Source organism: Perna viridis, chromosome 10 (genome assembly GCF_037379345.1).
Source record: "Perna viridis isolate PV_CMFRI_1.1 ecotype Kerala chromosome 10, ASM3737934v1, whole genome shotgun sequence".
NCBI lineage: Eukaryota > Metazoa > Mollusca > Bivalvia > Mytilida > Mytilidae > Perna > Perna viridis.
This window is the reverse complement of record NC_142454.1, coordinates 21,316,546-21,335,401: the sequence shown is the minus strand read 5'-3', so window position 1 is coordinate 21,335,401 and position 18,856 is coordinate 21,316,546. Positions and strand designations below refer to the sequence as shown.

Genomic DNA, 18,856 nt, shown 5'->3' with positions numbered 1-18,856 from the left:
CAATTGGAATAGGGTCAATTGTAAATGTTGAATGGGAGAGGGGTTATTATGAAAATTGTAAGTTTATACCCTTCAAGAGCTATTACTATGCCAGTACTATATAACTGCAATGTCTGTAGTAAACAATACACCTACCACATTACTCCATTGTTATAGCATCACTACTGTCAGCATTGAGCTTAAACTGGTTTTATGCTACATTTCTTTTACATAGCAAAGAGGTTCTGTAATATCGTATGAATGACTTATATATGATGGTGTTGCTATTTTCCACTTAATTTCAGTCGTTTAACATCTTATTAGATAAGATATACCTTTTATTTGAAATGTACCAATGTATATTCTTCCTTTTAGTGGTTATCGTTCAAAACCACCATAAAAAACGTACCAATCATGTTTTATTTATTTCATGCTTAATGTTTAAAAAAAATAATTTATTGAAGTCTCTTAACAACTGAATAGGAATATAAATTTATACATGTATGTCAATATAATCGCTAATTCATAAACCTGTCGTAGAAAACTAAACACCCCGAGAGATAAAATCCCCGCTGCACATAAGTTAACATTGATATAGATAATTTGTTTCAAATATTTTTTTTTGTCGTTAAATATCAGCCATATTAAAACAATATTAATGATAATCAATTAAACCAAGATTCGAGCAGAAATCAAAAGAAAGTAATCCGAGAACAAAGACAGGGAAAACAGATACACAACATAAAATATCCAAAATAATACGTACAAAGAAATGAACGTAAAATGAGCAACTCGCAATAAATAACAATGTTACTGACAATAATAATTTTATATGATCATTTGCTAGGCATTAAACAAGCATCAAAACCTTTCGCCTTTTGACCTGCAATGTCGATATTTTTACAACCATTATGAATTATCTGTACAATTTAAAACCAACTTTTTGTTCTGACTTAAGGTATAAACATGAAGCAGTAAGACAAAATTAATCACTTTGAAAACCTGTTTCCTACAACTGTTGATTTTCGTAAATTTGAGCACCGTCCTCAATATTTGAACTCATTTGTGCCACTCCTTTGTACAAAAGTACACCATCTTTTTGTAATAATAACGAAGGCCATACCACATATTCAATAACATCACCACTTCTTGTGTACGATCGAAACAAGTCTATATTGGTTTGATCTGTTACCATGACAACAGGTGGACACTGGGAGCACATTGCCCAACAAAGTTCGAAACATTTGTTTATATATTCAATTAATGATTTGTTCTTTAATATTGATTGTCTTTTCTTGTCCTTGAAAGTCTTTTGAAGCAACTTGTGTAGTTCATCCTGCAATATAAACATAATGTAAGGGAGGTGTAACCCATGAACGTTATTAATAAAAAGGACTCAATTTAAAATGTCAGGATAACTTAAATAATAAAGGGATTATTTATTAGTTAATGCAACACGTAAGCCCACATTATGAATACATGAGACTTTTATAGATCTTTATTTTACATGTACACGTATTAACGTTAAAGCAACTGTGATATAATAAGACTTTTACTTTGTGTCTAATTCTTTTTCTTGCCACTACATGTAGTAGCCCAAGCAAGAACAAACGTTAGTAAGGTGCTTTTTAGATCGGTTACAACTTGGCTGTATTATTTGCTTAGTCTCTTCGCATTTTATATTTTTATGAACTGTCCTTTTATATTTCACAGCCAAAATTTCAATTAATGTTCAAACTGATTCAATCATTACCTGAGCCTTTTTATCATGCGAGTATAATATGTCCTTTGATGATAAGTATTTGGAACATTGCTCTTCTATGGCACCATCATTAACATTAAAATCTGTCTTTGGTGCAGCACCAAAATTCTGTGGACATAACAGAATATGACATTCCAGAATTCGTCAAAATATGAACTAAACTTTAAATTAATGTTAATTGCAGTATGTTAAAATTTCGGTATATATCGTGTGTCTTTTTTTCAGGAAGCATATTTTATATCACCCTTGTGTCATGCATATCGGTATAAATATTGTTCCCTATAACATACTTAAATAATTATCTGTTTACTTGAAAGATATTTAGTTTCAGAACGATATATTTCTTTAGCATTTGATTTTGTATGGCTTATCGTAATACAAGTTGTTCTTAATAACCAAAGAAAAAAAAAACATACGTCTCTTAATTTTTAAGAACAATTTTTAATATTCTGCATGTCGGAACAAAATGGCCCTCTCCGTCAATCGCATTTGACCAAGACTAGCTGTTTATTACATAAATATTACTAACACATATCTGAATGATAAAATACCTGATAAACGTCGCTGTCATGTTGATGATCCCTCAGGTTTATACCTAACGCAAGGGCTACAAGTAGATTTAATCTTTCTTCCTTCTTCTGTTTGCATTCCTCGTATACAGTCTACAAAACAAATATCATGTAGTTGCACCATTTGCTCTATAATATAACATACTTAAAATTACATCATCTATTTGTGACAATATTTCTATTCTATCGAGTCGTTACTAGATAGATATATCCTAGGGGGATTTTGTGTTAGAAAGTTTGATAACCAAAACAAAGATATTGATAAATTGCTTTGAATTTATATAAAAGGATCGAATTTTGAGGTTTAAACTTACAAACCTATGTAATTTTGCCCAACCATAATTGATAAGACTCAATATATTGGATATTTCAATTTCAAGGAAACTTGCCATCAGTATATCCAGCAAGAGTTCAATACTACTTTTTTCGTCAAAGTCATTCCCGTCCATTGTTTCCATGGCATCCGTCCAGTGGTTATCATACATTTCTGAGAATTTCTCGCTTATCTTACTTGGGCGATTCTCGTCACCTAAATTCGCTATACCTGGGTTGTTACTGGTAAGCTTTTCACCTGCACATTCGGATAGTCTGTAATACCGATAAAACTTTTGATGTTTCTTTTGAAAGCACTGTTCTACAATATTTATTAGCACTAAACTAATTAAACTCCTATGTGATATTGGAGTTCTCATTAGGTAACTATTACAATAATACATCATATTGTTAATAAAACCGGTAATTAACCCTTTATACAACCTTCTAACCGAAAACCTTTTCTAAACTGTAGACTTTGTCCAAATTAGACAGATACTCGGTATACCTTGTTTTAAATACCTTACTCTGGTATTAATGGGCGTTACAAAATTGACTTGATTAGTCAGGTTTCCAGTTAGTTTGGTTTAGACAGGTTTCATTCTATATGTATACATTTAAATATATTTCAATTTAATTGTTTCAAGTGCCCATACATATTCTTTTCTACAAGCTTTAATATTAGTATGCTCCTATTTTTTTAAGATGACAATTAATGATCTTAACGTATTGACAATCAAACCGTAGGTGTAAGCAGGATACTATATCAAAATTGTGATAATTTTCCATGCAACTGCAGTATAACTGTAAGCCAGATAGCGTTGTTTACTTACTCAGTTAAAAGTTGTTTCTTCTCCTCCTGTAACCGAATGAGTCTCTGGATACCTGCATTCCTGTTCTATATAGAAATAGTAAAAACAAAATACTACATAGAAATTCAGGGTCTCTAAACTATGAGCATAAGTTCGACATCCATTTTCCATAAAAATCAAATTAATTATGAAACACGTTAATGTCTTTGAAATTAAAACAAAAAGAGTTCAAAAAGACAGTAAATTAAAAAAAAGAAGATTACTGTTACATATTAAAAAAAGGCTGAATGAACATTGATAAATGAATAAATGATGCCAGTTCACCGTTAATTATTTTCACAAACATTGAATGTATTTGGGAAAAAAACATGTGTCTGTGTTATATGTGAAGTACAATTTGCAGCTTATTATAAGCCGGTGTAATTAGAGGAATAATACATGGAATATTGATTGTCTATCAATGTATATTATAACAAGCACTATATTCAGTAAAGAAGTTTATTTTATAGTTAAAAAAAAGATGCATTCATGTAAAATGTCCACTTACAAATTTATACTACAAAAATGGAAATTCAAGTTCGTAGAATAGATTTAATAAGACCGAGTCCTACACTGTTTACGACCCTCTCCTTTTTACTTCGTTTGACAACATGCATGACATTAAAAAAAGAACTTTATTGATTAAATTAATTGATTTATCAATTAAAGCCTATAAAATGCATTTGAAATGTTGAAATCTTTAACCTATCATGGTAAAAGCCTTTGCATATATTAAGTGTAAGTATTTGTAAGAATCAAACAAAATGAGGAAAATCAGAAACATACATGTCAAAACCCCACCAATCTGACAATGTAATAGCACTCAATAATACTTTCTCTCATTGAAAAGACCATGGTTTGATCTCTGAAACACTGGCTTTGCGCAGAAAATTTTCAATAGAATCTTAGAGAAAAATGAGGTTTTTGACAGAGTTATCTGCCCTTGAACTGTCCATTTTCAGTGCATTCAAAGGTCCAGTATGATATGGCAAATCCTGTCTGTTTTCATTTATTCTGATGGTGCAAATAGTCAAGTTACTCTATCAAAATTATGTTTATTTCATACCATGTTTCACCTACTGCTCGATTTTTACAGGGACTGACACTTAACACATATATAAGCGTAAGTGACGAATAAAGTAATACTAGTCTGTTTTCTCAATCTCATATTATAGTACCATTAACTCTAACTCGTGGTTTTCAACGTGTTTTTAAAACAGAAAGTATCATTTTAAAATGAAAATAGATACGGATATGATTTTTATTAAATACATGTTACACGAAAAGAATAATGTAGATATCAATATAATTTTGTTTCCACATGATAATATTTCAGTTGCTAAAAATATTTATCAATGATGAATAATCAAAACGCACTAACCCCTTCTTCTGTATCAGAAACAGCATGACCGTTATCTGTGTTTCCATCTAGTTTTGCCTTTGACGCAATAGATAAAAACAATGATCATCAATTGCAAAAGAATACTATTACAATGAAAAAAAGATTCTGATTTGTTTTATATTTAGCTATTAGAGAAAGCAAACCGTAATTGGATCTAGTTACATATGCTAACTCTATATCTCTTGAATTGAACAAACGTGTTTGAAGTCAGAACATGTACTTTATTTCCTATACAATTAAACGCAAGTGAAAAAAAGGGTGCTAGCATATTCCACGCATTAACATGGTTATTTAATATATATTTTTGAAAGTATGTGCCTTTTTGGCGGATGAACAGCTAAAATTCAAAATCTATCATAAAAATTGCCCGTTCGTGTATTAAAATAATGAAAAAATAAACAGGGCATTCTTCACCTTCAAAATAGAAATGTGTTTTTCAGCATCTGACACCCATGCTAGAAGTTCGGGATTCGGTTCTTTGGTTCCGTCATCAAGAAGCCTCTTTAATTCTCTTCGCAATTCATTGTATTCCATTACAGTCCTACAAAACAACAGTGTGAACTTTAATTGGATACTCCTAGGGAAAGAGCAACATCAACATTTTTGTTGCCTTGATCGTCTACGATTGATTGTTGTGTTTAAATTTTGTTACTATTAGCATTAAATGTGAATGCTATTTTCAGTTTTTTTCAAAACAAAATACCTACTGTGAAACATGTCTAAACTGAACGTTCTGTGAACTGTAACAATTGTTCAGTTTAGATAGATGTTTGGAATACTCAGGTTCGGAAATATATTCATTAATTGGGGGACTTTTAAATGAGACTGGTTTAGACAGGTTCACATTAAATAAAAGGTTCAGATTTATTTCAAGCAGTTTTCACTGTAATATATACCATAATTATAATATGGTAAACAAAGTAAGTTCAGTTGCTGTCTGTTTTTTTATTACAACGAGACAAATATCCCTATAAATTCAACGCAAGTACATGCCGTGTCTGTTAATAGCTGAAGTAGTTACTGGCAAGAATATTTAAAAAAGTGTTTAAGAAAACCTTTGCTAAAATAACTAGTGAATACACAATAAAATAGACACGCAGTCCTCTTTAACTGAGATAAAACTGTTCTCATATTTTTGTCGTAATCTAGATACACATTTGTTTTTATTTAACTCGACAAACCGTGGTAACAAAAAAAATGTCATGCTTTCGTAAGTATTTAAGTCTTGATTAATAGCAATTTTAGCAAATGGGATATCTTCTCAAAAGAACGAAAGTATAAAACAAACTAAAACATTTAATACAAGTATCGACAAGGAAGTGAAATATTTGACGATTAAATGTTGTCTGTTAATAAATATCTTTGTAGTTTTAAGACAACTGTATTGCATTTTAACTGTGCACACACCAGGTTTATTCCACTCCAAGTCTTTCGAAATTTTAATACTTGTTCCTCACATCTTTAAAAACCATTTGGTAAAAGAATACATGTACAGATGCAGAAGAAAAGAGAGTAATCGATAATTATAATAATACAAACCGTAGCATCGTGAATTGTAGACATAATCATCTATCAATATGTATCGTGTACCGGAAATACCATAAAAACTTACTCTTTTGCCTATTGAGAGTATTGTTTCCTCATTAAATACAGCCTTATCACGTGACTACACAAGATCATATCTGATAACCTCAAAATGGTTACTTTAAAATCTATAAATAAGTGTAGAGTGTAATCTTTTAAGTGTGGGGCGTTTCTGGCTACCTGTGTTACATTGAACTTGTAGGCTAGAACAGGTTTCAAACTTCTTTTTCATATTGTAGAACATTCTGTAATACAGGGAAGTGTGATATTTATATATACACTTTAGCATAGTTTTCTATAAAGTAGTATTTAAGGTCTGTCCCTACATGAGAAAGACCTTATTGTTTTTTCTAATGTTTTCTGTATCATCTTAAAGAGTTATGTCCCTTTAAAACAATTTCTTTTAATCGCTCATATCTTGAAGACTAAAATAGATAGAATCAATCTGGAAACGGTTTCATGTACATAAGCAGACGACCTAATTAATAAAAATAAACATGTATTTTGTTATTAAGACATACGGGAGTTATATCCCTTGAAATATCATACTAAAATTTAAAAAAAATATATTTCGAGAAAGGACATTCATCAATAATCTTTGGTCCATGTGATCTTTTATTTGAACCCAACATCAAAGGTCACAGAGTGCTGGTTTTTTCCCTTCTAACAATTACCTTGACACGGCCCTGTTTCATTATCTGTCAAGATACCATTTCCAAATTTGGATCACCAATAGAACTCATTTAGGACTTTAACATGATGACCCTGTAAAGAATTTAATCATCCATTGTAGCAGTAACTTTCCTCTGAAAAGCGTCTTATCAACATAGTCAACATGGTCCGCCGAACTCATTTTTCAGGATATCATAATCATTCTTGGTGAACATGTAGATATCATCATGTTCTATTAGAAAATGACGCTGCTAAGGATTTCATGATCATTTTTGAGAGTTATGTCCCCTTAAAACATTTTTTAATTGCTCATATTTTCAAAACCATAATAGATAGGATCAATCTAAAATCTGTTTCATGTACACAAGAAAAAGACATAATGAATAAACATAAACATATATTATATTATCAAACCATATAGGAGTTATATCCATTGAAATGTCATACTCAAGTTTTTTTTTATATTTTTTTTATTTCGAGAACCGGATGTTAGAGAAATGGAATCTTCATCAATGATCTTTGGTCCATGTGACCTTTCATTTGCATCCAAGGTCTAAGGTCATAGAGTGCACGAACGCCTTCTAGCTGAACACTTTAGGCCTTGATATTAAGAAAACAATAAGAGATTAGTGCATACATACAGCGTATAAAATGGCCTTCTCGATAAGCCCTAAGATGTATGGTGGTAGTTTCATGTCTCTACGACTTCCGGTTCTAAAGTTTGTTATTGCATCATATTTAAATAATCATGTGCTCCAAAAGAACTCTGCAATTACCCACATTGTTTTGTAATTTTGTTGCATATGTTCTGTAGGTGACCATGTCGTTTTCAGATATGAAATATCTTGTCTCGTTTAGGTTGTATTGAAATTTTAGTTTTTCAGAGCAAAGGTATATATTTTAAAATTCACAATAGACACACAAATGATCAGTACACAGAATAAAAGATCTGATCAAGTACAACTGTTTGACAAAATACCAAGGAACAATATAAAAAGAAATCATATTTTCCAATAGTTTTATATATTTCATCAATACCTTTTCATAAATTTGATATTGCATCATTTTTTCAACTTCGTCGAAGGGGGTCATGTGATATATCATTTTGAAGGTCTAAATGAGCACATTTCACAAATCAGAGTTGCAACCATGATAAGTCATACATGTTCGAAGAGAAGGGTCATTAAATGTAAAAAAAAGTTCTTGAAGGATAAGGTTGTTGAATATCAAATGAAAGGTCATAAAGCGTACATCCGAAATATCCATGTTTTGTCCCGAAAAAAACAATGAGTTGGATGAGGTTGTCGCATATAACACATTAGATATCATAACGTGTACATCTTAAATATCAATTTTGTTACACAGAAAAAGAACCCTTTTGGGGTTAATATGTGAAAAATGCTTAAGTTCGCAGACAGTAGTGTTGTTGTATATCAAATAAATGGTCGTCAAGTTTACATTATCAAAATAATGATGAAAACATCTACAACTGCATTCGACTAGGTTACCATGTGCAGAAAAAACAAACTATTGTAGAATGTAGAATGTCATAAATCAAACCGAATGTCTTTACGTGTTTATTACAAAAAGATAGCTTTCAAGGGAGAGACCTTTCAATTTTTTAACAAACAATTGACATACTAGTTTTTCTGATTTTTTTTTTTTTCATTATTATTTTTTTTATTCTTTCGTCATTTGCAAAATTTACTTTGACACCTATTCAATATTCAAAATATCATTACCAAATTTGGACGAAAAAGGTCATAAAGGAATTTCACAAGATGACCCTGCGAAGGATTCCATCATCCTTTGTAGAAGTTATCCCCCTTTTATTGGCGTTTTTGTTAACATGGTCCCCCGAACTAATTTTGCAAGATATCTTAACCATATTTGCTGAACATGTACATGTCATCAGGTTCAATTGGGAAATGACCTTGCTAAGGGTTTTATTATCATCTTTAAGAGTTATGTCCAATGAACATAAGCAGACGACTAAATTAATAAACATAAATTTGTATTTTGTTATCAAACCATGATGGAGTTACATCACTTTAAATATCATACTAAAGTTTTGAAAATTAATATTTCGAGAATCGGAAGTTGTAGTGACATTAGACCTTTATCAATGGTTTTTGGTCTATGTGACCTTTCATTTGTATCCAAGGTAAAAGGTCACAAAGTGCTAGTCCTTTTTTACTTCTAACATTTACTTCGACATGGCCCTGTTTCAACACCTTTCAAGATATCAACATTGTCAACATGGTCCGCCGAACTCATTTTTCAGGATATCATAATCATACTTGGTGAACATGTAGATGTAATCATGTTTTATTAGAAAATAAAACCTCAGTCATAAAGTCAGCCTCATAAGAGTGAAGGAATAGGTCAGCAAGTAAAGGAGCACAATTTGTTCCCATCGGAATGCCGACCGTTTGTTGAAAAACACGTCCACCACACTGGACAAATATGTTGTCGATTAAAAATTCAGGCATTTTGTAAACATCTTCATTTGTATATTTGGAAGATGATTTGGAATTATTTCTTACAAAGTATGAGGAATCGCTACCAAGAACTATATATTTGTATCTAGATGTACCATCTGTTTTGGATAAACAATTATGTATAATGTTTTGAAGTCGGGATTTTAACTGAGTATGGGGAATAGAAGTATACAGTGTTGAAAAGTCATAGGTTTTAATAGTATTATATTCAGATAGTAGTCTTGAACTGATTGTCCCCAAAAGATCTTTCGAATTTTTCAGGATCCACACTGAATTAATACCACTACGGGAGTAACAAGTGTTGTGGTAGGACTGCAGACCCGCTTTCTCTTTGACAGTTGTGAGTATAGAAGTTAAAAATTTTGAAAGGTTTTGTGTTACATTTTGCAGATCCAGCTATGAAACGTTGTTTGTATGGGTTCTTGTAACGTTTAGGAATCTAGTACATAGACGGTAAATCACAATCATCTTCTTCTGCAGAGAGACCAAAAGAGGATAACACATATTTATGGTTTTCCACAATCTCTTCTTTGGAGAGAGTGGTAGCAGTGTAAGTCTTATCACTGCTATTATTTTCTACGTCTACCTCTGATAATAAACATTGGATATAAAACGTTTTGCAGACAAAAACAATGTTGTTTTGGGCTTTGTCTGCTGGTACGACAACATATTTGTCATGTATAGTAGACAATGTTTTTGCTACATCGGGGTCTTTGAAAACTGATGTAGCCTTGACACTCATTGACCTACTTAAAACTTTCATTGGTTTCAAAATTAAAGACCTCACGGCCTTTAACCACTCAGACAAAGAATCAATGTCTTCTTGTTCTCGTTTTATCCATTTTCTTGCATAGTCCTCGACGGCATCCATAATAACTTCCAATTTATGGAGCGTGGTTCACGGTACTTGGGACCTTTAGAAAGAATATTACGCAGAGATTCGTTTTCGATAATGGTTAAATCTCCTGTAACGACGTGACCAGAAGGACCATATTTGAATGGAGAGGTTTTGCAAGAACAGTCAGATGGTTTAGCCTTGAAGTCCTCAATCTCGAGGTTCTGCAATAGTCTTTTTTAATTGAAAATTTTGGATGCGATGGGTGAAGTATAGGAATATGAAATAATTGGTATGGATTTGTCTTTGAATAATGGGGAAATTTTGTTGGTAACGTTTTTGTGATGGAGGATGTTAGCCAAATTAATTGCATCTATACCTTAGTTGACAAACGGTAGTGGAAGAAATGATCGTTTTTCTTCAACTTGACCTTTCACACAAACTGGTTTAAAGAGTCTGTGGAAACCTATATCCAAAATGATGGCAACAAGTCTGTATAATGATGAGGTGGGGTCAGAAACAGGAGTGTCAAGACTTGTTTTGGAAAGGGAGTATAGTAGAGTGAGAGGTATAGAATAAAGTTTGGTTCTAATGTGATGAAGTCCAAGAGGTTTTTTGTATGAAAGGAAGGAGACCATCTATGGAGACATCATGTAACTTAGGTAACGTATAGTGGCGATGGTCATGATTCCTTTCCCGTCTTGGATTTTTGTCAAATAAATTCATCACATTTATGCTATTGTTATATTGGCTTGAAAGGTTTCCTATACTTTTGATGTTGTCATTGCATCCGTCAGGTATTGCAGTACCTAGTCTGCGTATCCAGTACTCCTCTCTTTCCCTACGATAGTTTTTACTTAGAATGGGACTGTTCGTAGATTTGTTCAGTTTGAACAATGGAACAAGGTTTTAAACGAATCTCAGACTTAAGTGGTATTCTGAGAGATTATTACAATGGGTAGTGTAACAAATTTTACTCAATAAAACATTGTGGCATACAAAAAGAAAAGATTGAAACAATAGATGTATATAAAAAAAGAAATTTAATGTATGCCAACATATATTTAAAGATGTGTACACGTGCTTGACAATTTTGAATGATTGGTTCTTATGTATAAGTAAACATATTTTATAAACTACAATTTGCGTTGAATATACAGATCCGACCAAATTAATTTAGGCTAAGACATCAACTTTTTATGAATATTCACAAATACGATATGTTCTGAGTAAGTTCGATTTCAGAGCACCCGTGCACGCTTATCAAATAATTGTCCATTACAAAACGTGTTTTGAGTCTTGTGCAGAGCTGCGGAACGCCTGAACCTTACAATTTGTTTATTATAATGTATTTGTGTTGTCTAATAAGAAAAATGATGTTATTTTAATAATGTTCTCTATCTGTTCCTTTTGGGAAACCACCTTTTTGCTAAAACCATGTAATGGAGAGGGAGGCTATATAGTATTAGTAAGGTGATTACGTACATGCACTACACTATTTTTTGTTCAATATGAAACCAGTATGACATTATTATGAATCTTATTTCATTATTGAAACTTAAGACACAGCACTTTTGTTTATTTGGGCTCATGTTTTCTCGAATTTAAGGAGTAGTCAAGGAAACCTAGATTTGATCGGAAATCAAACGAATGTTATCCAGAAACAAAGACCAGACATGGAAAACACATAAAAAAAAGAAGAAGAAGCAAGATAATGCATACACATTAACGAAGGCAAATGAGTAAAAATATGAATATTGGTTTCAAATGAGACTTATTGCCAAGACAGATTGGCTCGTCTTTCTTTCCTAAGCAGGATAAATGTATCTGATTTGTTGCTTCCTCAGCGTTTTCGCACATAGGAACCGATCGTTTTACAAAGCCATAACGAATAATACTAAAAATGTTTTCACTTTGTCAGCATTAGATCGTAATATTATAGAATCAGGTGATCAATAATGTAAATAACGACATATTGCCTTAGCATTTTACTAAATTGGAAACACAAAGCTAAACAAACAGAACCAAATGAACTTGTAGTTAGATTGGACATATAAAAGTATACATACATTCCATGGTTACTCAAACCTAAGCAACACGTGCTAATATATTTAATTTATTCCGTAAAATATTTGGAAGTCGTCACGGACACCATTGCCTCCCCGAAATCCCTGACTTGCTTTAGTGCAATCTAAACGGATCCCCAAAACACACACACACACACACACACACACACACACACACACACACACACACACACACACACACACACACACACACACACATTAAACAAAACAAAACTAAATAAAACAAACAGAACAAAACAAAATACAAAAACAAAACAAACACCAAAATAAACAACCACAACTGCAAATGTGCAAAACAAACAAAAAACCATTGGGTTCATGAATGAACACTGTTCTAATATGATAAATCGGGCAGTCTCTTTCTTAAGCGATGTGGACAGGTAGTTAGATCAATGAAATAATATTCCACCTTTTTCCGACACGATTTGTGTTAAAAAACAGCATCAGTATACAATCACAAAACCAAGATTTTTTTTATAACGATTCAATGGGGAAGCCTAGTTTACCGACTAGAAAGTTACATATTTGTTCTCACTTTCGATTGAGGACAAATTTCTTCTACCTAGAACCCCTCTTTTTACATCTGGTTTATTATAGATATGTGTTTTGTGCAATTTCGTTGCATTGCAAGAATTCTCCAAAACATGGTACCGCAATACATTAAAACAAAAGTCATGAGTTTTCTATTTTGTCTTGCACTAGTTAGTTAACAACTAACGTATCCCAGCGATTGGAACTGAATCGAACCAAGGGAAAATCATTTAAAGTAATTCAATGCACTGTGTCATTGGATCTATTTTTAATAAAAACTACACTTTGGTCGATAGCAATTCATGTTGCTGTTTTTGTTTGTTTGTTTCTTTATTTTTTTGTTTTGTGAATTGCATTAATTGCATAATTAGTACTGTTTCAGCAAAAATATACATGTTGCTTTTTCTCAATTAACTTTGATATTTTTGACGCAGCTAGGACGGCGAACATGTGAAATGCCTGTACCAAGTCATGACATCAGCGGTGCTTTATATCTTGATATTGCATTTGCAACACGGATATTAATGCTTATTATTCATTTTTACTCTAGCTTAAATTTAATGAACTACTGAATTATCAATACGACTAACGATGAATTATTCTGAAATCGTTAATATGAACCAGTAGAGGCATAACACTTATTAAATTGCTATTAAAATAAAAAGTCGATACTTATAAGATATTAAAGAAATATCTTCAGAATGCCTATTTTAAATTTTTGCTTTCTGGTTGCATATTATAGACACCAATAGGTAGAGGACGACATTTTATTTCGGACTGCTAATACAAAACCTGGTTTGTTTTACCAAATAAATGACACGACTTGCTAATTATACTCAGAATTAGCGATTGATTCCGGCATAAAACGGACTATGAGCCAACATAACTTATAAAGTAGGAATTTACTCTTACCAGAAAAGGGTAGAAAGTTATACAAAAAACGATCAATCAGTTTGTTTTAAAAAATCATTCCTATGGTACGCAAATACAAAACAATACCAGTTTTATAAATTGTAAATTTCGAAATGCTGTACACGTGTTTCAAGAGCAACCTCTCATCAGCAGCATTTAAATCAAATATGTAGGAAGACCATAATTAAAATATTATTTGTATACAAGAAGTACTCAAAACCAAAACTATCGAAAGAGAAAGCCAAATTCATCACCGAGAGGTTCTACCATATGCAATGGCCAATGCAAGGAATGAAGACTCGGTTATTTACATATTTTAAAATTTGGAATACTGCAAGATGTCATAAATAGGGTAGATAAAATTGATATTATTCGGGGTCAGAAACAAGTCTGATTACTGGGTTGGTGAACAACCTCGGGAACATGAGGTCCACCAGAAGTGGTATCGACCCAGTGGTTCTTAAATACAAAAAAATACCAGTTTTATATATTGTAAAATTCGATATGCTAAATATTGTACGCACTACCAATTAAACAGCAACAAATGAATATTTAATGTAACAAAAATTTCCAGGTAATAGAACCAATACAAAAACTCGCACCGAAAAGTAACCAAGAACAATAACAGGAGCACAAAACTAAAACAAACTCGATTATGTTTTAAACTTTCCATTGTGTCAGTTTAAGTATATACAAAATAAACAAGAGGTGATTCATGCATGTCAAAAGCCACAAAAAATTCACTTTAATTTCTAACTCAGTAAAGATTACATGTACAGACCACAAAATCACAAAATCGGTCTTAGTTTGTTATATTGCTATTGCACTTATGAGATAAACATTGTGTAGATTACGTATGAAATTGGCAACTTGCCAGGGCTACCGTTCCGGATTAGATTTGATTTGGATGATTTTAATTTGAGATCAATGTACAGATATGAATACAGAAAGGACTATTGTTCCTCAAAATTATGGTACATATAGGCAAAAAAAAAAAAAAAAAACACTATTTGTTTTTTTTTGGTTTTTGTTTTTGTTTTTTGTTTTGTTTTGTTTTGTTTTTTGTTTTTGTTTTTGTTTTTTTTTCTACACCATGATTAACCTTTACATTAGGCAGTGTCTTAATTTTATATGGATTGTTACTTAATAGAACCAATAGGTATATCATTTTACACACGCTTCTGTATCATTTAGTATTTTTATTAGTAATTTTCATCTTGTTAAAGTACGTATTCTTTCATTTGTTAAATGCAAGGTCATCTTCATAATTAGGTCTAAATGTCACGTTGATCTGCGGCGTGCTTCCTTGACCCATTACGGCAGTTAGCTGAAATTCTTTATTGCCATCTTAATAATAACTCTATACTCTCTTTATGAAAAAGTGAATATTCATAGATAAGGTTTTTAAACTGCTTTCCTCCAGCAATAGTATTATACCAGCTTTCGTCGAATTTTTCAGTGCCTTTGGTTGTAAACCCAACAGCCACCGTACTTCTGCCAATGATCGGACAATCCCAAAGTACAAATATCCTTTTTTTCTTGTCTGCTATCAACCAACTCACTGTGCCATTTGTTCCACTTAGTGCAAAACTGCGCTTGTGGGCAATCTATGTAAAATTATGGACAATAATAATATAAAAAAAACACTTACTTTTGCGTATTAAAAAACGCTAAATGATGAAGAAATTAAGGTTATAATAAATAATATATTAACATATAATAACGAAATATATATAACACATTTTAACAGATCTATTTATATATACATTTATAAAATTTATTCATTTTCTAAAGGATAAAAATGTATACATGTATTTTCAATATTGAAAACCATAAATCCTGAACTTCATTCGAATTTGATATTAATAGCATTGTTTTCGATGCAGTTTTACCTACTATAGCTTCCATTTTTCCAGGTGAAACTCGAATGGCAGGTTGAGGCGAAAAACCAAAAATAACTCTTGAATGTGGATCAATCAAGCTGTATTTGGTCAAGTTTGTAATCTGTATACCGACAACAATACTGTAGTTTTGATTCCTAATCAAAGCAGAAAGGTCACCCGAGTCAGTTGGAAATGACGAGCCTTTTTTTATTAATATGTTCAAATCATCCGCTCTGTGGCTATTCCAGTCCACCTTATTGCGTCCTGTGCGCGTCTTGAGATCTGAAAAAAAAAAAACATGTTAAACATTACATTATTAACGGTATTAATTTTCAATTATCTAAAAGAAGCATCTGGTAAGTCGGTTTTTCGACAAACTCATCTTATTATTAACTATCAATGTTAAAGGAAAACTAACTTAGTTTTTGTTTATCAAGACACAACTTTAATAATTAAGTAACCTGTAAATTGACCAAACAATTATTGCTTGAAATATGATTTTAATCTATGACATGATAAGTTACAAGATTTTTTAGTCGCAATGACTTCCTTAGTTTACGCTCGTAGATATTACTCTACTTTCTGTGTATTATTTGGATGGTGGTGTGATGAGATTTATCATTTTTATTTCAATACTTTTAAAATAGTTAGCACTAAAGCTATTTTTTAAAACATGATTTTAAGTATGAGATTTCATCGTATAACTCTTTTCATTATACATTTACAAACTTCATTAGCATATCGTGTATATTGAATGCAGATCCCGCCGACGTTCGCAGTGATGTACAATATATAACATGTAAACTTTCTTATTGTATATTTGATGAGTATAAACAATACAATTTCGATACAATTTTTTGACGGGTACCATTGACGGAGCGGGACATGTTTACATTATCAGAGAGCCTGTAAGTTCATATTACAAGAGCTGAAGTCTTTTGTGTGATGTTTTGTTTTCATTATTTAATGTGTAAACTGTTTTGCTAAGTTCGCTACAATGTGTGTCTAGATTATCTTTGTTACCTGTGATGACGTCCATTTTTTTTAGGATTATGACATGTTTGAAATGTATCAATGCTGACTCTTTGGTCCTTTTACCGAAATATATTTTTAAATGTCAAATCAGTTCAAAATACAAAACAAAAAATATCCATAATATATATTGCAAAGTTCAATATGATATAAACGTGTTTCATGGAGTAACCTCTCATCAGTATCCCTAGACTAAGATATAACAAAACATGACCGTATTCCTTTTCAGAAAAAAAAAACAAACAAACAAAAAAAAAAAACTGTACGGATTTGTATTTCTAAATGACGAGAAGCAAAAATGTCCTTAGCATGCTGATAAACAGAAGTATTATTCTATAATTCAATAACTGCACTTTGTTTATCTATAAATTGTAAATTTTCTCTTTATTTATTTGTTTTTGGAATGCTTTGTTCCAACAAAAAACTTTTGATTGATACCTGCAAATTATTGAAGGGACAACAACATGCTGTCTATAGATGTTTAATATCCATAATGCATTTATAGTTTTGTTGGTCGGTCAATTAAAACATTTTCTATCATTTACTCGAGCAAGATATTTTTGTTTGTTTTTGTTTTAGTAAAGTACATGGCGAGTTCAAAATCTGATACATTATCCCGATCACTGTTTGAGGAATCCATTTGTGTAAATTATCAAGCATAGATATCTAAATCATTTAGTGTTATTGTACTTTTGATACCAATGTTATGCATATGAATGTCTAAAAATAAAGTTTTGTGCAATGTTTATGTAATTAGATAATAACAGTGCGATAAACCCATACTGGGTTCCCCTGCATGATGTATTTGTGGTATTTTTGGTCGGTCAATTAAACCATTCTCTATCATTTACTTGAGCAAGACATTTTTGTTTGTTTTTGTTTTTGTAAAGCAAGTGACGAGTACAAAATAATAGAACCAGAAGTGGTATAGCTCCAACACTGATATGAGGACATGTTTTAAGTGAAATTACTCCAACACTTTCGATAAATGATACCATTGATTATTAATGATAAAAAAAGACATTTTCACCGAGTTGATTTCAGAAAGTGGCACAGGCAAATGTGCCACACATGAGAATCATATGCTTTGCATCATATGCTTATCATATAAATTGAGCACCATATGATTATCATATAAATCGAGCACCATATGATTATCATATAAATCGAGCACCATATGTTTATCATATAAATCGAGCACCATATGATAATCATATGTTTCAGTATACATATGATTATCGCATGGTTATCATATGATAATCATATGACTATCATATGTTCAATATCATATGATTGTCATATGATTACCATATGATTATCATATTTATCATATGAATCGTGCTCCATATGATTGTCATATGTGGCACATTTGGCTATGTATTTTGCTAATCCTTACAAGTCATAACAATGATTTAACTGAATATATATCAAACCTTTTGAATTCTAAGGTTGAGATCATATTTAGATTCGAACATATTTTCACAAACAGTTAAGACAAATTGTTTTGTTTGCAATTCTCAATAGTAAAACAAAATAAATGCATTTTCCATCAAGTTATATCACGATATTTATATACATACCATATGATTCATTATCCCGACCATTGCATGAAGAATCCATTTGTGTAAGTTATCAAGCATAGATATCTAACTCATTTTGTGTTATTGTGCGCATGATACCAATGTCATACATATAAATGCCTAAAGATTAAAATTTTGTGCAATGTTTATGTAAGATAATGACAGTGCGATAACACCCATACTGGGTTCCCCTGCATGACTGGAAATTGATATGGAGAATCTTTTTTCTTTCTGTTATTTAGAATTTTAAATGAATGATTTAGGTTGTTCAATCACATTCATAAGAATTCATCTTTTTATGATGAAATGATCTTCAAAATTTGTAAATCTGCGAATATTCTATCAAATATTCCGGAAATAGACT

At 31.5% G+C, this 18,856-nt stretch overlaps 2 protein-coding genes across 3 annotated transcripts; both read right to left on the bottom strand.

Moving 5' to 3' along the window:
- Positions 1 to 793: 793 nt before the first annotated feature.
- LOC148604935 (uncharacterized) lies at positions 794 to 6,618 on the bottom strand. 2 transcript variants are annotated; one of them, XM_088547716.1, is made up of 8 exons: positions 6,488 to 6,618; positions 5,290 to 5,416; positions 4,855 to 4,911; positions 3,456 to 3,520; positions 2,700 to 2,898; positions 2,293 to 2,403; positions 1,733 to 1,849; positions 794 to 1,315 (listed from the first exon to the last, which is right to left on the bottom strand). In XM_088547716.1, exons 2-8 carry the CDS (start codon positions 5,407 to 5,409, stop codon positions 989 to 991), a joined length of 996 nt encoding a protein of 331 aa, XP_088403842.1. In that variant the 5' UTR covers positions 5,410 to 5,416; positions 6,488 to 6,618; the 3' UTR covers positions 794 to 988. The 2 variants fall into 2 exon arrangements, with proteins under 2 accessions (XP_088403842.1, XP_088403841.1); XM_088547715.1 differs by having other exon boundaries at positions 6,415 to 6,547.
- An 8,558-nt stretch (positions 6,619 to 15,176) lies between these two features.
- LOC148604934 (conoporin-Cn1-like) lies at positions 15,177 to 18,628 on the bottom strand. The gene is made up of 3 exons (XM_088550215.1): positions 18,493 to 18,628; positions 15,894 to 16,162; positions 15,177 to 15,604 (listed from the first exon to the last, which is right to left on the bottom strand). Exons 1-3 carry the CDS (start codon positions 18,530 to 18,532, stop codon positions 15,335 to 15,337), a joined length of 579 nt encoding a protein of 192 aa, XP_088406341.1. The 5' UTR covers positions 18,533 to 18,628; the 3' UTR covers positions 15,177 to 15,334.
- Between the last annotated feature and the right edge of the window lie 228 nt (positions 18,629 to 18,856).